Genomic DNA, 24,248 nt, shown 5'->3' with positions numbered 1-24,248 from the left:
TAATGCATATTATGTTTGGCCATGCATATACTGAAGGAAAATTCCACTGTCTGGTTTCTTCTAATAGTGACACTCCCAACCCCCACCCCAATCTACTTTTGGTCAGACAAAATGAGTCCCTTGGATCAGCCAGGATTAATTGCAGAGATCCAGCTACTGGCTAATGTCTAACAACATTAAAGACTGCATTAGAGAGAAGGGGATATGTGTTATTTAAAAAAAATATATATATATATATATATATATATGATTTTGCCTATTTACATGACAAGATTTAATTTCCTTGAAATGTTATTGTAAACAGTGGGGATGGGGTCCTGTTCTCTAACTATAATAAGGCCAACAGCTGCTTTCAGGTCTAGCAATATCAGGGACCCCGTCTGGTCAATGCGCCTTAAGGGGAAATGACTATTTCAGTATATCCAACACCCAAAGCCCCATCTTGGGTTTTTTTTTTTGTAAAGTCTGCATTTTATCTCTTTGCACTCTCTCATGTTAACAAAGCATATGTCCAGGGTGGAGATGCTGTTTCAGTGGAGACTGTACCTTTCCAGTTGCCTTCAGGACAAGTACAGGAATCACCAGTGAGGGCCATCCAGGGGCAGAGAGCCCAGCGTGAAGGTGTTCTGTTAAAAATCAGCATGAGGCAATCAATAAATAAGTAATGAAATAACATGTTCATTCATTTCATTGCAGAGCCATTGAGATTTATTTAGGTTATTCCTTTCACTGTTCTGAGAAACATCAGGTGTGAAACACACTTAACTGGAGCAGGAAGCAAGAGTATAATTTACCAGACAGGTGATATGGTCTAGTGGATTCAGAACTTGAATATTATTTCTGGCTCTGCCGCTGGTTTCCTTTATGACTAGGAGGGAAATCTCTCTGGGTGTTTCAAGTTTCGGTATCTGTGGATTGATAAGAAGACCACAAGCATGGATGTTATACTAGTGCATTTGATGGGAAATTAAACAGAGCAAGACGAATGAGAGGAATGGGTTAACTGGTCATTTCTTTCTGGGTACTATTTTTGTGCTTTAAGAGGACATTTAATATCTGAGTAAAAGAAAGGAGTGTCAAGAAGCGCAGCATACAAGTGTTATCTCATTTCATTCCTGCAGCAAACCCAGGAGGTCATTCATGATATTGATGCATATTTGCAGATAAAGAAACTGAGGCACAGAGAGTTAAAGAAATTGTGTAAAGTCACAGAGCTGGCAAGGGCAGAGCTGGGATTTGAACCCAGGTTATCTAAATGCAGAGCCCCAGCTCTTAACTAGTACAGCCCTTCCTCTCACCTGGTGATAGAAATGATGACCCACAGGAATAGGAGCATAGATAAAAATCTAGATGTTTCGATATTCAGAGCACCCTAGATGGAGCGGAGGAGAGAGAAAACCAGAAGAAGTAGGAAACCACCAATGCTAACATCTGGGAAGCGTGTGATTAGGGCCCAGAGGGGTCTGGCTAGCGAAGCCCCTTGGGTAGTAATCAAAACTGCCCATTTGAAAACAAAATTCCAGTGTCAGTTATGTATGATGCTTTGGGCCGTATGTTTAGAACCCTGATTCTGGTTTGCTTTTTGGTTTGTTTGTTTTGTGGCAGGTTTTTGTCTTGTTCTATTTTTAAGATGTTTATCCCAGCTGAACATCGTTTCCTTGGATGGCAGATGGCATAGAAGATTTCATTTATTTCTGCATCTGCCTGTAACCTCCCTATCTCAACTCATATATTCTTTCACTATTCCACAGCCTCCACCTATCTCAAGGTTCCATCAGACTGTTTACTCAGTGCTGCCAAAACAACAAATTTAGTCTCACTGGTGTGCTCTTACTGTGTCTCTCCCAGCCTCCCTCCCAGATTTACCTAAGCCGCTAGCTTTCAAAATATCTTACTACTTAAAGCCCAGCTTACGTCCCAGCTCTTCTACAAAGGCTTCTCCACCCACACTGAGCTCACTCTCTTCTGACTTCCCATGGAGCTTACTGCACCACTCATGGACTTCTTGGCTTAGTTATTGCACTTTGCGTAATTTATATATTGTGTCTCCCAACCCAGATATGGTCCCATAATGATTAATAGCATTAATACTTTAGAAGCCATACAGCACTTGACCCAATAAATATGTATCAAGTTCAACTTTAAAAAGAGACTTTTTCTTCACCCTAATTAGAGAGAGTATATCCTGAGTGATCTTTATTTCATTGTTATCACCCTGGTGGGGAGCACACCAAAATGGTGTGGATGCACCCAAAGCGGCTGTCCTCATCCCACCCACGTGTCTTGCCTCACACCCCTGCTCTCATGATCTTGGTCAGAACAAAAGGGGCAGGTGTTGCTGGTCGGGAGCTGCCCCCTTCCCCAGCCGTTGTCTTCCCGCTTGTCCCACGCCCCCCGTAGGCGTTCCCTCTGCCCACATCACCTGACCCTGCCGGCCTGCGCTCTCCATCCCCAGTCTTCAGGAGACGGTTCTTGGAGTGCTGGTGAGGTGAAGTGAAAATAAGGTGGTGAGTTTCCCCCCCGGTAAATAAATTTTGGTCGATGCTCTGGCCCTTCATCATCTAAGGTCAAAAAAGGTCTGCCCAGAACAAGGAAAAGCAATCCCAGATGTAGGTGTTCTGTTGCCTCTTCGCTTCAACCCCAACTCATATGCTTGTGACAAATGAGACAAGCCTCCAATACCAGTCTGTATAGGGGCGTTCAACAGAGTTCACTGAAAACTTGAAATGTAAGAATAAAACGAAAACCCTGAAAAAAATTGGGAAGAAAGATGGGGAACTGAAAGTGATAAAGCTAGGTTCCTCAGAAACGTTGCTTTCACCACAGGCACATTCCAGAATTGTTATCCCATGGGCTTTTGGGTACCTTTGAATGCCTAACATCCTGAACTGTCGTTTCCAGCCTTAGCTATCTGGAATGTGGGTTAGTGGAAACTGGTTCTGTGGTTTGTAGACGGGAATGTGGGAGCACCTGAGTCCTTGGAGTTAGAGATTCAGCATAGGTGCTCTCCTGGTTTCTGAGAAGAAAATCAGACTTCATATAATAAGCACTGAAACAGAAGAAGACAGTTCAGTTTTCAGAAGCATATGTTGTGACTGTGCTATTTCAGGAGTTGTTCCAATGTGAGATGTTTATAATAAGCTCGGTGTGACCCAGCCAAAGAGCTTAATATAACAAGGTTAAGAGAATGGTGGGAGGAGAGGGTTCCATTCTGTACCAGCTTGCGTTTATTAGTAATCAAAAAAGTTTGCAGATGGCCGCCTCGCTGAGCATTGCTAAATCTGGGGCTTGTGGTTTGCAAATCATTTTAACAGCTGCTATCATCTATCCTAGAGAAGTCAGGAAAAAGTAAGTGTTATTATTGTATCACATTAAATATAAATCACAAAGAGAATAATATAAAATTGACTGGTTAAGAAGAAAACCATGCCCTGCCCTCCTAACTGGGCTGGCGAAAGATGAGTCTCCTGGGAACATCTTGGAGAACAGATGTTTCTTCTTATGTTTTCAATGAAGAGTTTACTGGCATCTAATTATTAATGAAGGACTCTTTTGGCAAAACAAGTCCCTTTACCTATGTACATATACAGGCATACCTGGTTTATTGCGCTTGCTTCATTGCACTTCACAGATGTTGAGTTGCGTTTTCACAAAATGAAGGCAAAACGCTCCATCCAAAAAAAGATTACAACTCACTTTATTGTGGTGGTCTGGAACCACAATATCTCTGAGGTATGCCTGTACACTTATGTACATTTAAATGTTTTACGTATACCAGTTAAGTGTTTTGCCTTGATTAAACCACCAAGTGGGACTCACTTAGGTGAAAAATTTATCTGGATTTCATAATTATTGAATGATTATTAAAATAAGCTACCTGATCTAAAGTTTGCAAGTTCAGTGTTTAAGAAATAACTATTAGCAAACGGAGAGAAAGTATAAATGGTTGGTAAGAGAAAGATAATTCCATTGTCAACATAATCTCTTTTGAGTCGTAATTTGATTCAGAAGGCTTTCTAAAGTTTTTTGAATCACTCTGAAATTGTTTTCAAGGATGCTGCTTTTGTATCTCTCCATCAGTCTTATGTCTTTTTTCTGCAAAGAAATTCAAAATTTTTTTTATTGACTGAAGGCTATGGATATTGAAAAACATAAATTATGCCCTTATGTTATTTGTCTGTAAATTCCTAAAGAATATGAAATGTTGTCTAGGTTGTACATACATGGTGAATTTATTCTAGCCCATTAACTACTCCTTTAGGAAGTCAGAACAAATGTAGATTTTTGTAAGTCTCAAAGGGTGCAGTAGTCTTAGAGTTTAATGTCGAACTCCGCAGCTTCATTAGTGGAAAACGGATATGTAATGAATAACCTAATTTTAGGTAAGAAACAAATCACACTTGTTTTACAGATGTTGCCATGTGTCAGAGGCTTTTAATTATTGCTTTATAGTTTTGGATCAATTAGATGGTTGAAAAGTGTCAATTCAAGAACTTTTACTGTATAAAACAAAGCAAGCAATTCAGGCGGTAATAATAGTGGGTCTCAGATTCTATAAACAAGAATAATGAAGCATAGTTCAATCAATAGGCGAAATGAAGAAATAAGATTAGTGAAATAATTGTTTCAGATAATCTCTAACATTATTTTACATTACATTTAGCAATTGTGGGCCCAAATGGAAATTCTTATAGCAGATTTGTGGTTCCACTTTTTAATTTTCTATTTATCATCATGGATTTATCAAACAATATGTATAGATAGCATTATGTACAGTACATGACACATAACAGATGCCTTCCTCTAATTTTTTTCTGTCCTCACTGCCAAACTAGAATAACCCCCTAATATATGCTCTTATAGTCCCTGGCACCTTTGTTTCCTAGTGTGTAATTATTTATTTATCTGTAGACTTTAGGGTTGCTGGATTTTATTTAGCTAATGAAAATACAAGATGCCCAGTGAAATTTGAATTTCAGATAAACAACAAATAATTTTTCAGTAAAAGTTTTTCCTGTGCAACTTTTGTGACATATGAATATTAAAAATTAGCCATTGTTTATCTGAAATTCAAATCTTATTGGGCATCCTGGATTTATTCTGGAGATTCTAGTGGCTTACTTGTTCATACCTGTATTTCCCACAGATTGCAAGTTTTAGAGCAGATACTCTGTTTTGCTCATCATTGTACCACTAGTATCTGCACAGGGCTTAGCATTTTTTCTTTTTTTAGCTGAGCCATCCTGCCACCTGTTGGCAGCTCTGCGACTGCTCAGCTTGGGCCGGGCATTGAACCGCTGTTGCTCAGAGCTCAAACTCTTGAGAGAGCTCTTAACCAACTGAGCCACTCAGCCGGCCCTTAGCATTTTTTAATACTCAATCAATATTGGTTGAAGGCCTAAAGGGATGAATGATACGGAGTGCCACTAAGTTTCCAAGAATTTAAAAATGAAAGAAGCAGTCATTGCCATTAAAGCAGTCCTGTATCATCTTTACGTAGTAAATATTCAGTCAACTAAAAGTAATAAATAAGGAGGAAATTCCTTTCAAAGAGAGACTACAAGCAATCACCCTGCTGGCACAATCCACTTTCAGTTTTCATATTTCAGCTAGTACTTTTTCAAAGGTGTTATTGCATAAATAAAATTAGAGTTGTATTTTCAAAGTGTTATGGCAAATTGCAGCTAATCTTTTCTACCAGGATCTAAAACTAGAAAAGAAGTTTGGACAGATCAGACAGGAGATGTTTTCAGGCCATTTATGGAGAGGGTAGCACAAATTTTGAAATCTTTATCATCACATCTTACTTATTGAACTCCCACAAATGTTCTGCTCTGTGTTAGAAAAAGCAAAACAAGTTAATCTTGTGAAGCTTTTTTAGCTCATGAAGAGTTGATGTCTTAAGTGTATTCTTTATTTAAGTGTACTCTTTATAAGGCTTAGTTTATAAACCGTGAAGCAGGGCTCACTTAGGTGAGTCATAACAGGTGGTAGAAGAGAAAACGGCCTTGAAAAAGCAAATAGAGATGCGTGTCTTACATGCTAGGAACATGACTCTGGATCAGTCCCACAGGCCCACAAAGCGAGGCCTTTCTTTCATTGTGGCTTCAACAGCATCCCACATCAGAGGGCAGGCAGGCAGACTCAGGGAGTCTGAGGGCCTAGTTCCAGGGCTTCTATTAGCTCTCCATGCTCCACCTGTGCCCCAGTTCTCTGGCTCACAAAGGGAAACACAGGCACATCACATTGAGACCACCTACAGACTCTTAACTGGTCCCTTGTAAGGTTTTTTTACTTGACACGAGGAAGTCAGATGACTCTTGCTATGTCACCACTATAGTCATCTGTAGGGTTGGAATGTGTGTGTTCACAGGCACATTCTTTTCTTCTGTCTTAGCATTACTTCACTTCCAAACTCCCAGCTCAGCAATGAGCAGCTCCTGTTTGGCCAGGGGAAATTCTCCTGAAAAGGTGGTAGCTGCAAGTCTTTGAGAGCCAACACTTGCTGAGATGGAGGACAAACCCACAAGCCTGGTGATTACATGATATAGAATTGTGGGTTATCAGTGATGCCAACAATAATGTATTGAGTTATCTAGAAAAGAATCACATCATGACTTTTGAATGTAAGAATTAAAAGTGTTTTTGAGGAGACAACATGCTTACACATTTGAAACAATACGAGAATAGAAGACAAACTTTAATTTGATGACAAAATATGTGGTATAATTATACATCCTAAGAGAGAACAAAAAAGAGTTGAGTGCAGTGAGACACTTCTTCCAGAATTTGAACAGAAGAATGTTTTAGACCTGACTTTGAAAGATAACCCTTGAATACATGGAAAGGAGGATATTGTCAAGTGACAACATAAAGGTTCAAAGGTGATCATTACCTTAAATAGTAAAGGATTATGTGGGTGGAAACTTCATTGGATGGAGCTGATGGTCATCATGTTGAAGGACAATGAAGGCAGATTGAGAAGAGTTTGAGTATCTTCTTCCCACTCTTTCTAAATGCCCTCTCCAATTATAGCTCTTTTAAAATTTCTGTACCTTTTGTTCATTCTCTAGCAGGGTTTTTTGTTAAAAGATCTATGACTGGAAATTTTGTTAAGGTCCTAAAATTCATAACTTTCAAATTCTTTGTAGCTATTCAATTATTGGTTTGTAATTATTCAAACTATTGTAACTCTTTGCTTCAATTAATTTAAATTTTACCAGTTTAGGCAAAAGTTTGGACTTATTTCCAAAATCCTTAATTACTATCTTATAAAAAGTCCTTTTTTAAATTGAGGTATAATTGACATACAACATTAATTAGTTTCATAATGATTTGACATTTGTATACATTGTGAAATTGTCACCACAATATGCCTAGTTACCATCTGCCCCCTTATAAAATTAATTCAATATTATTCACTATATTACTCATGCTGTACATTACATTCCCATGACTCATTTATTTTATAACTTTAAGTTTGTATTTCTTAATCCCCTTTACCCTTTCAGCCTCTCCCCTCTGGCAACCACCAATCTGTTTTCTGTGTCTGAGTCTGGGTTTTGAGAAGTCCTTTTAAAAAAACAAAAAAAAATCATATATCCTGCCACTAAATAAAATTATGCTGGCATCAGATCATCTTTGGCTCAAATCTTAAAGATTTGACCATTAGCAAGTTACTTGATCCTCTTAAAAGGGGGTGTTTCCACATATCTGACAGAGCTTGTATGAAGCTTAGATATAATACTTATAAAACATCTCATATAGGGCACTAACAAGTCCTCAATAGATGAGAACCAGACAGGTACTCAAATGGGAACTGTTAACATCTTCACCATTATCATCACATTTGACACAGTATTCTAAATGAAAAGCAACCTGGTTAGCAGGACTGCCTGGGTTCAAACCTGGGCTCTGGCATTTATCTGGGGTGACTTCGGATATGTCGCTTTTTCTCTCTGTACCTGAAAATGGAGATAATAATAATACTTATCTCATAGAGTTGTTGTGAGGATGAAATGTGTTGATATCTATAAAGAACTTAGTACCCTGCCTGGTATGTGTAAGTACTTTATATATGTTAGCTTTTGTTATTTTTTAGAAATTTGAGTGCTAAAGTTAAACACTTGGAAAGTTGTTTAAAGACAGTTATTTAAAGATATCTTATCTGATCCCTCCAAAGTTGACTTAGGAATAAATAGCCTATTGTTAAATTGATATTAGGACAATGGTAACTTTTAAAAAAAACATGTCTACTTTTGCCTGTACTTTAGCCATTTCACCTGTATAATTGGAGGAAAGTCGACAATGTCCTCTGCAAGAAAGCTTACTGAGAAGCGGCATAACCCAGTGGAAAGCATCTGTAGAAAAATCAGAGCCATTCAAAAGAGAGAAGAGATTTCAAATCCGATTCGACAGATTATTAAATACCAATCCAGCAGTTTTGCTAATCCACAGACTAATGCCAGGAAAGATTTTGAAGAGGTACTGAAGAAAATGACTGCTGCTCACATTCCTACACCCAGTACTCACTTCCCAAGTCCTGAGAAAAATGATGCCTTCGTTTCATCTCCTCAAAGGCTGTCTCTAAGAACCCCATCCATCTCCCATCTCAGCTCTCCTGAGAACGCAACATACTCTGTTATCCTCACAAGCTCTGAAAACATCACAAGGCTGAGATCACAGAGCTCCCAGAATTATATACCGTTGGTATCACAAATCAAAAAGGAGGAGCCCTTCTCTAACAAGGATTTAAATAACTATTGTAGTGAAAATAATTTTAGTAACTTAACATTTGAGTTTGATTCCACCTCTGATCAAAGCTCTGAAATTTTTACTCCTCAGGATTCAGTGGTGAAAAAATTATCTCTGAATGAAGACGGTAAATAGCTTTTAATATTTGTTCTTTCAATAAAGCAATTTGCATATCACTTTCAGGATACCTGAACTAAAAAAAAAAAACCCCAATCCACATTATTGAAGCTTGGATGGAAGCATCCATCTTTCCCTTTTTAAGTATGTTTGTTTCTTCTTTTACTCTCTCCTGAAAGAAACTTTTATATGTAAAATATAAGTATTTTTTATGATTTCAAATAAAAACCAGATAGAAATTCTGGATTGTATTCATAATCATAATCATTGATGTTTCTCTACTGACCTGAAAACAAACTTTCTCCAGAGCAAATTAGAATGTCAGGATGAGAATATATAAATATAGGGGATTTAAAATTCGTATAGTTCCCAAGTGCCTTGGTGAAAACTACCATTTTAACAATTTTTTTTTCTGTGAGAGTTAAAACATGTAAGAAAGTGTGGGTTCCATCATATAGTCAATGGGCCTGGGAAGAATGTGAATTTTGCAGGCAAATTACAATTGAAATTTCAGGAGCTCTATTTAGGGGATTGCTTATAAAGTCCCATATATGATAGGCACTGAAAAACAAAATGTGAAATGACACATTCTGTATAGCTAGTTTCTGCTTTCCCTCTATTTTTCTTTAAAAGATTTCTATTTGTGTTATATTACTCGCTTCCTCACAAAGTGCTTTTAATATTACAGGCAAAAAAGCTCGTTTTCCTCTCCATCATCTCTCCTTTTTTTTTTTTTCTGCTTTTACAAAACTTATACATTAAAAGGAAAAATGAATAATAGGAGACCTTTCAAGACCACCTTTTTGCTTGGTTTATTTAAGTAGCCAATATTGTGTGCTGCTGTTTATTTAAATATGTTTTCTTTGTTAAAATTAAAACAAACAAACAAAAAAACAATCATTGTAGCACAGAAAGGCATTTCTGGATTTGCAAACTTTTTCTTCTAATAGAATGGAAACTAGTAACGGATGACTGCAAGAAAGATGTAACCTACACAATTAACATGACTCGTGAAGAAGAGTTACTCACAAGTGTTTTTCATGCATGTGACACAAAAGGCACAGGTAAGTTGAAAATTACCTGATAAATGTTTGTAGTACTCAGCAGGTACTTTCTACTGTGAGAAACAGGGAAATGGTTTATATGTGGTTTTCTGTGAATCTGTGTCTACACACATGGTAGATGGCTGTTCAGGTGTTGGTTATTTATAATTTTTTGTGCCTATTTTGCATATTTTACCAGTATCTTAAATGACTTCATTGAGCTGATCCACTAATTTACCAGCTCCAATCATTAATTGGAACTACTGACATGTCAGGTGTTGCCACACAAAAAATTTACCAATATATTTCAAACGTATAATTCTGCTATGCACATTTATCTCAATTTTTTTAATTTTAGATTTCCACTTCTGCTTTTTAAGGTATGTGTTCTTTTTAAAATCTCCACAAGTAATTTTTAGTACATAAATGATTCATGCTCATTTTAATAAAAATAGTATATAGATAAGCAAACAAAAAGGGGAAAAATTGTCAGTAATGCTATTTCCCTGAGTAACCATTGTTAGGTTTTTATAACCTAGGATTTGTTTTATAATCACCCACAATTTCCTCTGTCAATATGGTTTTATTTGGATTATTTTTTTAGAACATTTTAAACATATACAAAATAGAGAGAATAATGTTATGAACCCTTATACTTGTCTCATTTTTAATCCTACCCATTTTCCTCTTCTCCACTCTGGATTATTTTCAGACAAATCCAAGACATCACAATATTTCATCTGTAAATACTTCCATGCATATTTCTAAAAGATAGACTCATTTCAACTACAATTACAATGTTATTATCATGACTTAAAATGTAACGTAATTTCTTAATATCAAATATCTTGTCAGTATTCAAAACTTCTCTTTTGTGTGAGAAATTTATTTTTTCTTAAACAGTTTAATTAAAATCAATATCCAAAAAAGGTTTGTTCATAGTAATTAGTTGTCTGGCTTATCTCTATGTTGTCTTTCTCTTTTTTTGTATTTTAAGTTACTTGTTAATGGAATTGGTCTTTTTATCGCATAGAGCTCCCTGCAATCTGAATTTTGGTGATTGTGTGCCTCTAGGAACACTTAACCTGTTTCTCTGTCTCCTGTATTTTGAGGTTTGATCCAGATAAAAGTGTGATTTATTTATTTTTTTGGCAAGAATTCTACATAGACGGTGTTATGCATTTTTATCAGAAGGCAAAACTATTGATGATGAAGGCCTAAATCTATTCTTTCATTGGGTGTTGCAAATGAGAATATTCCTAATGTATCAGATGGAATAGTCCGTGAGAGAAACTCTACCCTTTTTCATCAACTATTTGGCTGTCCTGTGTCTTGTTTCCCAAAGGAGAGGCAGGATAAACGCTTAGTTCTGTTTCTGATCACTTGAGAGTAAGTTGTGGGGTATTTTTTTGTACATCAGTGTGTGTTTCCTATAAACAAGGACATCTGCTTGCATGACCCCAGAACAATGATCAAAATCAGGATCGTTAACATGAATACAATACTGTAATTCAAATTCTATATTCAAAGTTTGTCAGTCTTGTAGAACTGAGCCAACAATCTGTGGGATCGGACCTTTTTACCAGGTAGATAGTGTCAAAATTCAGTTGACCTGAAGGACACCCAACTGGTGTCCAAGAATTGCTTGGATGTGTGGGGAAAAAAATCCCACACATTGGAACTTGTGATCAGAAATACAGCATTGATTGATGGTTTTTGCCTAAATCGATTATTACTATGATGGTTGCCAAATAGGAATTTTCCTATCTCCATCATTCTTTTTATAGTTTACTTGTCAATCTACGATAAAGGTTTTACCTTGTCCCTAATTAATGAATAAATATCACTGTGAATTTCTGGTTCTTCTTTTAGTCAATGGTTTATAATCTGTTACTATCGTTATTTAATTTGAAACTCAAATTGTTTTAAAGTTGGCCAGCAGGATATTCTTTAACCTGGCCCCTACATCTGTTTAGTATATTCCCATTTTCCTTTGAGCATTTCATTACCTCCTGATACAAGCAGATGTCCCAGGCACTAAAATACATTATGAGTTTATCACCTTTCTCCAATGCAAATTTACTACTATAGGGGTTTTACTTATCTCTTCTGTATATCGCCTTTCTCACACAGACAAAACCCTGGCTCTCAATAACACCTATATAAATGCTTATTTGCTTTATTCTACAACACACACACAATAGTTTCAGAATATCAGTACCCAGAGTACTTGTATTATTTCTCTATTGCTGAATTGCCAGAGCCTTGGTGGCTTTAAACAACACACATTTGTTACCTCTCAACTTCTGTCGATCAGGAGTCCAGGCACAGCTGAGCTATGTCCTCTGCTGAGGAGCTCACAAGGCTACAATCAGGGTGTTGGCATTTGCAGCCATCTCATTTGTGGCTCAACTGGGGAATGTCCTGCTTTTTGTTCCTTGCAGAATTTAGTCCCTTGTCATTATAGGACTGAAGGCTTTAGATTCTTGTTGCTGTTAGCTGGAGGCTTCCCTCGATTTCTTGCCAGTTGGGCCTCTTTACCTAGAGAGACCATAACATAGCAGTTTGCTTCTCCAAAGCCAGCAAGGGAGTGAATGACTCCAGCAAGATGTTGCAGTCTTATTAACTTAATCATGCAATCACATACACATACATCCCATCACCTTTGCCATGTTCTACTGCTTAACAAGTCACAGGTCATGCCCATGCTCAAAGGAAAGAGATGACACAAGGGTGTAAACATCAGGAGGCAGGGATGAAAAGGGACACCATAGAATTTGTCCACCTCACTACCATACTATCATTGCTGAAAATGGCTTCAGGTTGTTTTTGGTAATTTTTTTTTTCTTAAGATATATACAACAGGTTCTTTATGCATAGGAATGTTTCCAGACTTGTTTTATAATCTGCTTTTTCTTACTTAATAATTTGGAGTACTTCTCTGTCAACAAATTTTCTTCATATGCTTACACTTTTATGGGAAGTATCTTATTATATTTAACCAATCTGTCTCAATTGGATATTTTTTTCTCCATTATAAACCGCATCATAATGAACAATCTTGTAGCAAACTATTTGCATGCACCTTTAATTATATTGTTAAGATGTGTAGGGCTTATTTAGTCCCATAAAGCCTCTCTGTTTGGGCAGGTTTTAAGGAATTATTAATATTTAAAGAAAAAAATAAGGAAGCTCCACTGATGAAAGATGAGAGGCATATTAATCAGGGTTCTTCAGAGAAACAGAACCAATAGGGTATGTGTGTATATATATTACATACACAGAGATTTATTGTAAGGAATTGGCTCACACGATTATGGAGGCTGGCTAGTCCTGAGATCTGCATGGCGTGCCGGCAAGCTGGAGGTCCAGAGAGCTGATGGTGTAGTTCAAGTCTGAGTCCAAAGTCTCCCCAGCGAGAGCCAGGAGAGCTGAGGGTACAGTTCCTCACCAAAGGCCAACAGTCTCAAGATGGAGGAAGAGCTAATGTTTTTGTTTGAGTCTGAAGGTAGGAAAAAAACCAATGACCCAGTTTAAACAAAGCTGGTCAGGCAGCAAGAATTATCCTTTTCTGTTCTATTCAGTCCCACCCCCACTGAGGACAGTAATCTGTGTTACTTAGTCTACCAATTTAAGTGTTAACCCCATCCAAAAACACCTTCACAGAAACATCCAGAATAACACTTGACCAAATATCCAGGTGCCCCATGGTCCAGTCAGGTGGATATATAAAAAACCACCACAGAAGACCTTTCCAGGTATGTGATAGAAAGTTTAGAATTTTAGTGAAGGACACTGAGGTAAAGGTGTTTTTGTTGGCTCTCCAGCTCTCTTTCCAATCCAATACAACTAAGGAATAAAAGTCATCTCTTTAAGTAATTGTATTAATAATATTTTTCTGTCACTGCCAAATGACATTTGCCATTAAATTGATACTCTCTTTGAAGTTACGCAGTTTCCTTTGCAAGTATCCCCTCATTCTAATTACTAGACTTCTCTTGCATCATGTTTTATACTTACCTTCTTGAGGGAAGAATCCTCACTCCTGCATCTGCTTGTCAACCTCCTACTTATCCATGACCCACCCCCGCTCCCCCAAAGCAGACAGCCTAGGGCAAGCCTCAGTTATAAGTAAAAGACATGCTTATGCTTAAAAAAGATTGGTGTGTCAATTAGTAATTTAGTCTGGATGATTTAAATTTCTGAATGTGACAGTAGGACTGACTGTACCTAAGAATGACCTCTCTATCCTGATTCCCCCAAAAAAGTCAGAGTACTTACTTGAGACTGAAATTTCATCGAGGGCAGAGGAAAAACTTTCTTCATCGAGTGCTTTTTCAGGAAAGAATGAGAGACAAAAATAGTGGCATTTTGTTCACTTCCCACAGTGATTACTGATTACATTTATCTTCCATATTTAAACTTCGCAACAACTCTACAGAATAGGTATCATCATCCCCATCTCACAGAGAAGAAAACTGAGGCTTTAAGAGATTAAGGAATTTTCCTAAATCCACATGGCTGGTACATTCCAGAGCCAAGATTTGACACTAGGCTCATTAGACTCCAACCCAAGGCCAGTGGTCTTAACCACTCTATCATGCCAACTCAACAGGACTGTGAGGGTTACATGGTGTGGCTCCAGGACCCAAGGAACCTTAGAAAGTTAATCACCTCACTTACAAAAAAATAATCTTAATGGATATTCCAAAACTAGTTTGCCTTTCTTCTTCCTAAGGCTCAGTAGGAATTGCTACAATAATAGATTACCTGAGACAAACAACTAGTCAAGATTCTGAAGACGGTGGCCTTGAGGAGCTGTGGAACATGCTTGATCCTGAGAAGAGAGACTCACATGTGGATCTGGACACTTTCCATGCCATCATGAAAGAATGGATGGCTTGCTGTAGAAACAAATGGTAATCGGAGTCCCAGCAGGTTCTGCTTTAACAATTGATTACAGTGAATGCTAATCTTTGTTTTCTGTGTTGATGGAAATATTATAATCTGGTGCGTCTCCCACTGTCACATGCCCTGAAATCATCCGAATGATATACCTGATGCTTGGCTGTGATTCAGTAGGTCTAGGGTGAAGCCTGATAATTTGCATTTCTAACAAGTTTCCAGGTGATAACTGGTGCTGATGATGGGAGGGGATGACGGGCACACTTTGAGAACCTATTATTTAATTATGTTAATCTGATAACATTTATTGGGATTAGGGGGCAGCACATATTATGTTCACACAGAGAATTGAGCTGGCATAGGAGTCAAGCAAATTATTGATATTAACCACATCTCCAAATGCATTCAAACTCAGAGTCAATGGCCTTTTGAGGTCAATGGGGATGTTTAGGCAGTGAGTGTAATTTAGAAGTCTCAAATATAAGGAAATGAAAGGGAAAGGAAAAAATAGTGGGATAGCACAAAAATGAATAAATACAAGGTGAGGAAGGACAATTATATACATATACCCATGATCTCAGGTACACCTGGTGTATACTAGAGACGAGTTACCTTCTTTCACAGAAAGCTGAATTCCTATGGGTTTTTCTCAGCCAGCAATCTCCAGCTGTCAGCTAATAGATACTAGGAATTTATTTAAAACTCCAAGGCCAAAGAGTGTCAAAGTTTGCTAGATTTCATGTAGGGATAAGATGTATAGATGACTTAAGAAAAGATGACTGAAATGTTGTTTGACATACATGAGTTAATCGTGAAGGCAAAATAAATATGTAAAAATATCTAATCTTAGACATGCAAATCAAGACAACACACTATTTTTGCTCATCATTTTAGCAAAGCTTTAAAGGAGAAGCTTTAAAGCAAAGCTATCCCATGTTTTTAGGGCAAAGAAATCAGCCTCCTCTCAAACATTGTAGGTAGTAGTGCAAAGATGCAGGTTTTCTTTAAAGGGCAATTTAGAAATGTGTATTAAACCCTTAAAATATGCGGTGTGTTCAAGCTAGGAATGTAACTTTAAGGAAAATAACTAATCGTAAACTCTAATATATGTGTAGAATGCAGCTTATGATAATGATAAATATAAGCAACCTAAATATTTAAAAATAGAGGATTGGACAAAGAAATTATAAGGCTTCCATATACTAGAATCCAGAATAGTAACTCAAAATTATGATTAGACATTATTGGGCTCCAAATAGTTGCTGGATGAGTAGATGGTTTTAAAATTCAGACAGAAATGTCTGAATAGAAAAGTACTGAGCACATTTGAAAAATTAGCTAAGCTTTTGTCTGGCAAAGAATCTGAGCTGATTGGTTTTGGTTTTTGGCAACAGGGAAGGAGTGAATAGTGGATCGGGTGGCAGCATCAGTGATTCTGTTTTTGAACAGGACAGCATAAAATCGGGTGGAGCAAGTACGTATGTGTTTCTTCCGGATTGTCCTGCCACTTTCTTGTGGTTTGGAGAAGTAGATTTTTCATAAAACTCTCTTGTATGTGTTTCAGTTAAGATGACCACAGATATAACACAGTCTACATCAGGGGACTTCGAGGCTTTGGGCGGAGATGTGTCTAAAGGAGTCTTGTAAGCATTCTTAGTTGTAATGCTTTCTCAAGTGCTTCAAATTGTACTATTTATTTCATAGGTTTATGTAGTTTACTTGTGATTAACTCACATAGCCCTTTTTTGTGGTAGAACAAACATAATTTATTTTTAACTGTTAACTATTCTATCCCAATTGCCCTAGAGCTAGTTTTACTAGGAACACCCATTATGTAAGACTAGCATTACATAAAGTAACATTTTCTCACTCAAGAAACCCTTCTCCTTATTGACTTCACGTGTTTTCCATGGAAAACAAGTTCTATTTGAAGTAGAGCTATATCATTGACCTTAAACTCTTTGGGATTATTTTTAAAGCACTTTTTTATTAGGTCCTTTTAGATATGAGTGAGAAAAGCTATTTTCTGTTAAATGTGTGAGTTTTAGATATAAAGGAGAGGTGATTCTGTCTCTTCCTTATTTTATCTTTCCCACTTCGGGTTTAGCCAGGCAAAAATGTGGAGTAGGAACCATGGACCCAACCTATACTAAGCACTTGGATAAGATAGTAAAGAGGAAGAGGACGCCTGGGACTCCATGAAACACACAGTCCAGACTCTCGAAGTTTGTGATCTAATGAGGAAGGAAGGAGTGACAGTCACAAACATTAACAAGCTGTAGGAAATATTAGGAAAGATGTACTAAATTTTGAGCTACAGGCTACAAATATAAGACTTCAAGAATTGTTTCCTAATTAATGGCCTATTAAAACCTACCAATATCCCTTAACTGAAAGAACACTGTGTCAGTGTTTTGGGGGAATCACCCATAACCCAGGCAGCAACAGGAACTCTTTAGTGTAGGTGGAGACAAGTGTTGGGAGCAAAGTGGAAAGGAATAAGCAAAAGCTGTGCAAGTTGACTTCACAACTAGCAGATGCTGAATACCTGGCAATTTTGGAAAAATCATTGATGCTATTATGATAAATGCTTGCATAAATATTTATTGCATAAATATTCTACATTCATGGGGATGGGAGAGGATAAAGTAGGAAATCTCACAGGAATAGTTAAGCCTGTTTGGGCTTAACCATATGCCTTATTTTAATTAGAAGGTAGTAGAGATGTTGAAGATTATTTATTCCCATTTGTTCTTTCACTTGCAGAGAGGTGTCTGATTTGATTACCTCTGTAGCAGACCTGCATTTCAACAAGCAGAAATTGGAGGAGGAAAATGATAAGTTTAAGTTGGCATTGGAAACGTTGGAAGATGCTAACAGCCAGTTATCAGAGGATTGTGCTGAACTGCGCCTTCAGATAAAAAGGTGAGCCATGGTAGGGCACTGCATGCTGGGAGCTTTCAGTGCCTTTTTACTTTTAAAAAAAAATCTGTTTTTTATTGATATATATAATTCACATAGCATAAAATTTACCTTTGTAAACTATATAATTCAGTGTTTTCTGGTGTATTCACAAGGTTGTACAACCATCACCATGATCTAATTCCAGAACATTTTTGTCACTCCAAAAAGAAATCACATGTAGACTAGCAGCTACTCCCCATTTTTCCCTCCCTCCATCCCTTTCAGCCAGTAATCTGTGGATTTGCCTGTTCTGGACATTTCATATAAAAGCAATCATACAATATGTGTCCTCTGGGACTGGCTTCTTTCACTCAGCATAATGTTTTCAAGGCTCATCCATGCTGTAGCACCTATCACTATTCATTTCTTTTTATGACTAAATAACCCATTGTTTGGATATACCCCATTTTGTTTGTTCATTTTTCAGAAGACAGACATTTGGGTTATTTCCACTTTTTAGTTCCTATGAATACGGCTGCTAATGAATGTTTGTGTACAAATTTTTGTGTGGATATGCTTTCAATTCTTTTGGGTTTATACCTAGGAGTGGAATTGTTGGGTAGTAACCTACACTTAGCATTTTGAGGAGCTGCCAAATTGTTCTCCAAAGAACCTATACCATTTTACAATCCCACTAGCAATATTTGTCAGTTCTTTTCTAGCAATGATGTTTTCTCTATGCCATTCAAAGTAGTGTTCTCTATGTAAGACCAATATGCCTAGGGGCTAAGTACAGACCTATCCAAAGTGTTCTGTGGTTCAGTTGAACTCTTACTCTATGCAAAGCCCCATGCTAAGTATTATGAGAGACTCATTGATGAGTCAGTTTTAAAATGTGTCCTCAGGGTACCTATAGCCTGAGGATGATAAGGAAGTTTGTGACCTTAGCTTAAGATAGAAAGGGGTAAAGAACCTAAGAAACACTGGTAAGATGGGTTGCAGGGAGATGCTTGAGCATCCAAAAAAAAACCAACGATGTTCTCACAAGATCTGTGTTTCAGATGTAGATCTGAACAGAAAAGTTTTAAATGAACTTGAGAAAAACAGTACAGCATTCTGACAATGGACTCTTACCCTCATAATTTTTAATCAGCTAGTTCAGCCTTGTAACCAATCTACAATACATACACACACACACACACACACACACACACACACACACACACACACACACCCTATACCTACACACCTACTTCAGGTTCTCTCCATTCCACAACGGACTTATTTATTATTTATTTGAAATATAATAATTCAATCTTTCTTTTAAAAAATGTGCTTTGGATGCATGTGCCAGTCAGGGCTTTTGGTTGCAAGCACTAGAAGCTCACGCTGGTTACTAGAAGCTGACTCTGGTTAACTTAAGGAGTAAAGAAATGTATTTGAAGGGAATTTGAGTAATTCACAGAAGGACAGGAAGGCTAGAGAATTTGGGTGAGCAGGCAGAATGCCAATGTCTACAAAATTAAGTATTTCTGTTCTTTTCTCCTCTTAATCCTTCAGGAAGAGCCTCTATTTCCTTTAGGATCTCAGAGCCTATTGTTGTTGTTGTTTTTTTATTATTTTTTTTATTGTGAAATACATATTTCTTAGAATTAGTTTCAGCTGTACAACACAGTGCAATAGTTATACTTTTTACCCCTTGAAGTGACAACCCCCTCCCCCAATCCACTGCCCCTCTTCCCCCCGCAATATCATACATATCTATTACAATTCCTTTGACTCCACTCCCACACTATACTCCACATCCTGTGATTATATGTATATTCACTTATAGTTGACATACAATATTATACATCAGCCTCAGGTGTACAGTGCAGTGATCAAGCCTCTACCCCATCCATGATGCGGTCTCCCTAGCAAGACACATGACCATCTGACACCCCACAAAATATGTACAACATTATTAATTATATTCCTCGAACTGTCTTTCATATCCCTTTGGCAATATTGTAGTTAACTATTTATGCTGTCTAATCCCTTCCCCTTCTCCCTCATCCCCACCCTATCCCAACTAGCAGCCATCAGTTGTTCCTCTATATCTCTGAGACCACTTCTGTTCACTTTGCTCATTCATTCAGTTTTTTAGATTCCACATATAAATGAAATCATATGGTATTTGTCTATCTCCGACTGACTTATTTCACTTAACATAATAGTCTCTAGGCCCATCCATATTGTCGCAAATGGTATAATTTCATTCTTCTTTATAGAGGAGTAATACTCCATTGTATAAATGTACCACAGTTTCTTAATCCAGTCATCTACCGATGGTCATTTTGGTTGTTTCCAAGTCTTGGCTATTGTGAATAGTGCTGCAATAAACATAGGGGTGAATATATTTTTTTGAGTTAGCGTCTTGGGTTTCTCTGGATAGATACCCAAGAGTGGAATTGCTGGGTCATGCGGTAGTTCCATTTCCAGTTTTTTGAGATACCTCCATACTGATTTCCATAATGGCTACTCCAATCTGCAGTCCCACCAGCAGTGCACCAGGGTTCCCTTTTCTCCACACCCTTGCCAGCACTTGTTGTTTGTTGATTTATTGATGATAGCCATTCTGACTGGAGTGAGGTGGTATCTCATTGTGGTTTTTATTTGCATTTCTCCAATGATCAGTGAGGTTGAACATTTTTTCATATGCCTGTTGGTCATCTGTATATCCTCTTTAGAGAAATGCCTCTTCATATCCTCTGCCCATTTTTTAATTGGGTTGTTTGTTTTTTTGATGTTGAGTTGAATGAGTGTTTTATAAATTTTGGATATTAACCCCTTATCAGATATATCATTGGCAAATGTCTTCTCCCATTCAGGAGGCTGCCTTTTTGTTTTATTGATGATTTCCTTTGCTGTGAAAAAACTTTTAAGTTTGATGTAATCCCATATGTTTATTTTATCTTTTATTTCCCTTGCCTGAGGGGATATCTCAGTAAAAATATTACTGAGCAGAGCCTGTTTTTGATACCATGCAGTTGTCCTGTCATAGTATATTTTACCTTCTATATTAACTGTGCCCTTGTTAAAGGGAGGAACTGTTTCTTATCCATCCTGGTTATCCTTCTGCTTAGTAGAATGTAGTGCTAGCACTAGAAGGTAACCCTTCTAATTACCTTTGAAGCCAGAAATCTTTGTCTCTTTTTTCTATCCCAGCCTTCACATCTACATCAAATAACAAATCCTGTTAAATTTACCTACTTTATATCTCTCAAATAGATTTCTTTCTATCCATGTCTATATCTGCCACATAGTTCAAGTCAACAGCAACTTTCACCTGGATTAATATAGCAACCTCCTGGTTAGGTTCCCTGCCTTTTCCCAAACTTAACGATTGTCTGTTTACCCCATAAGACTATAAACTCCAGAAGGATAAAGTTGTCTGATGGGGTTCACTTTTGTCTTCAGTGCCTAGCGTAATGCCTAGCACAGAACTGAGGCTCGATAAATATTTGTTGAATGATGGCTATAATTCCTTAGTAAGGAAAAAGTTGTATCTTCTTTGAGACCCTACTCAGAAAACAGTTTACAATCTAACGGGAGTACAAATAAGTAATTCCATGATATGGATTACCATAATTCATTTAATAGGCTTTCTTTTGCTGGACATTTTGGCCCTTTCCGATGCTTTGTCATTGTAAGCAATGCTAAATAAACTTAAAATGAAACACATCATATAGAAACTATTTGTTTAGTTGTCATCTCCTTTACTAGTATGTAACCTCTACAGGTACAAGGACCATGTCTCTTGTTCACCATCATAAATCCCCCTGCAAGGCACAGCACCTGGAACATGGCATCATTCAGTAAAGATCTGTGGAATTGCCTTAACTAATATTACGTCTTACTAACAGAAGGAAAGAACTGTGTGATTCAGACAATAATGGATTACAAAGAGAGTCTCCAAATCTTTATCTTCAGGAATAATTTTGTTTTCTTATTCTTTTTTCCCCACCACACTCCCCCCAAATCTCTTCCTTTTCCAAGTACTATGAAAGATAGTGGGTATATTTTTACTATTGTTGGCATCTGGTTTAAGTTTTCAGTGGTTTTCAACTTGGGTCCAAAAATAGTCCTTGGCTTTTCTTAGTATATTTGACAGTTATATTTGAGGTTTTGCTCATTGCCTTCTCCTCCACCCCCACAGTGCCCACCAGGCTATTATAAGAACAAATCTGTTAAAAGAAGAACTGGAGGAACTAAAAACTAGTTTGACTGCTTCAGAAGAGCAGAAGACGACACTTGTAGCCCAGAACAAACAATTTGTAAGTCATCCAAGTACATTGAAATTGGGGTATAGTTTACATAACTGAGCTCCAAGAAGGTTGATTTGGAGATAAAAATCAGAGGTCAATAGGCTGAAAAATGAATTAGTAATACCTTTGATAAGTAAATGTGGGTAGGGTAAAAACTGTGTTTTCCTTTTCAACAAAGATTAAAATTTTTTCCAACTTACTCGGTCATAGTCAAAATGGTTTGTGAAGACCTAGAAGATCTCTGGAATCACTCCTGAAGTTGATAGGTGAATTGTCTAAAAAATATTTATCTGCCAAATTTTCAAAATTTCTGTTTTTAAAAAGTTTTTTTAGTACTTCCAGATTACTAAGAAGCTTCATAAATCAGTCCTTATATTAAATAAGCACAGGCTTATAATTTTTAGAGCAAATTGTTATTTAGACTAAGCTTTAACTCAACCAAGTGATAAGTATGTAATCATCTTTACTGAAAATATTAAACTATTATCCAGAGCTTTAGTAACAATCATCAAAATCCTGATATATTCCAGCAGTATTCTAGCATTGCTAACAACGGTGGGCGTCAGCTGAAAGTCACTCCAACTAATTTCTTTTTGGGTCTGTAATTTATCAGGAGATGGGCTCCAGACCCATGTCACTCACTTGTAACCTCCCACAATGAACACAGCTTAGTTTAGCTCTTGCCTCAGTAAAATATGGGGACAAAACTCATTAAGTGTCAGGTAACTCCGCAAGTCTCTATGAATGCACCAGAGGAAAGACTCAATCTGGGACCACTGAGGAGCTTTTACGTGAGGGCAATGTAGAGAAATGACCAAGAACCCACCTTTGGAAGTCAAAATGCTGCCATTCAAGTCCTGATTCTTAGGGCTGTGTAACTTTAGGTACACCACGTAACCTCATATCCTTGGCCTAGGAGGGTTAAATTAATTAATACATGTAAGCAGTCAATGTCCTCTTTCCACCTAGGGCTGGATGATGTTAGCTGTTATTAAAAGTGCAGAGTCCTAGATTTATAATCCAAATCTTTTACATTTTATAGTGTTTTACAATTTCAAAAGAATTTTTAATATTTCATCTCATTGACCATCATAGAAATTCTGTGATGTAGAAACAGAAGTAGGTATTATTTATTAAAAAATTAATGGAGTTAGAAGTGAATTCCAGAGATGTTTTGATTATTCTAAGTCAATTATCTAGTAAATGGTAGAGCTAGAATTGAACTCAGAACCTCTGATTCCAATTATGTGGGGTGTGCATTCCTTCATTCTTGTACCAATGACATCATGGCCTGAAATGCTTTCCCTTTTATTTTTATATTTAAAAGGTAATACCTATTTACTCTATAAATATAAGAAGGTGCATATTTTAAAAAAATAATGAAATCCCACAAAATTCTTACCCTATCCTATCCACAAGATTTACTGTTAATGTTTTGGTATATATTTTGTCCTGGAATATTTTTTCTTCAGAATTTGGTTCTGAATTCAAGGTTCTTAATTATAAAAAGTTCTTGATATTCATATATTCTGGTAATGTTGAATCTGGAAATATCCACAGCTTCAAGTAAAAAGCTAGAACTCTTTGTGATTTCAAAGTGCCGTTTAAATAAATGTGTTCACACTACCTGTCAGAAGTGAATGGCGGTAAGTAGCAGGGAAAAAAGCCAGGCTGTTCCTTGTTTTGTTTTGTTTTTTCTTTTTTTCCTTCCTATCATAGATTGAGTCAAGGAGAAGAGTAACTTCTCACAGATCCCAAGAAACTAAAAGCCGAGGGCTTAACCCCGTATGAGAATATTTTCAGACTAGGCTCATTTGTGATATGTCAATGCCATATTTAAAGTTGACAAAGGAAAGAATGTCAATAGACTTGTGACATTTTCATAAACTTCTCAAATACTTTTTGATTACTTTTCTTTTAATGAATCAGGAGACAGAAAACCGGGCTCTGATTCTTAAGATTCGGATTCTCCAAGAAGAGGTTTGTTGAAATCATTAAAACATAGGCACAAACATATGGAAATCATACAATCATGGGTCCTGACCCTGGGTTACATAGAAACCTTGTGAATACTCAGACTCCTGTGGGACAAAGGCCAGGTTGCTTTATCAAATGACAAGTGAGTAAGAGTGGATAGTATTTGCATGGTTGGATAGAAGTATGTTATTACCTTTGTACTTATCTGTGGAAGAATGGGATTTTAAAAATTCAAATTTAA

General features: G+C 37.0%; 1 protein-coding gene across 1 annotated transcript in view; it reads left to right on the top strand.

Annotated features, from left to right (window-relative positions):
• The window catches only part of LOC109389255 (lymphoid-restricted membrane protein), an 87,536-nt gene that overhangs the window by 42,116 nt on the left and 21,172 nt on the right, over positions 1-24,248 (top strand). Inside the window, exons 3-10 of the mRNA XM_019654628.1 lie at positions 8,274-8,881; positions 9,822-9,935; positions 14,653-14,833; positions 16,214-16,293; positions 16,384-16,462; positions 17,586-17,744; positions 21,922-22,039; positions 23,960-24,010. Of these exons, the coding sequence (XP_019510173.1) occupies positions 8,308-8,881; positions 9,822-9,935; positions 14,653-14,833; positions 16,214-16,293; positions 16,384-16,462; positions 17,586-17,744; positions 21,922-22,039; positions 23,960-24,010 (1,356 nt within the window). The 5' untranslated portion in view covers positions 8,274-8,307. The remainder of the gene's footprint in view (positions 1-8,273; positions 8,882-9,821; positions 9,936-14,652; positions 14,834-16,213; positions 16,294-16,383; positions 16,463-17,585; positions 17,745-21,921; positions 22,040-23,959; positions 24,011-24,248) is intronic.

The sequence above is a fragment of the Hipposideros armiger genome, unplaced genomic scaffold, assembly GCF_001890085.2.
Source record: "Hipposideros armiger isolate ML-2016 unplaced genomic scaffold, ASM189008v1 scaffold_227, whole genome shotgun sequence".
Taxonomy (NCBI): Eukaryota; Metazoa; Chordata; class Mammalia; order Chiroptera; family Hipposideridae; genus Hipposideros; species Hipposideros armiger.
Note: the sequence above shows the minus strand (reverse complement) of the source record. Positions and strands in the feature narration are given on the sequence as shown.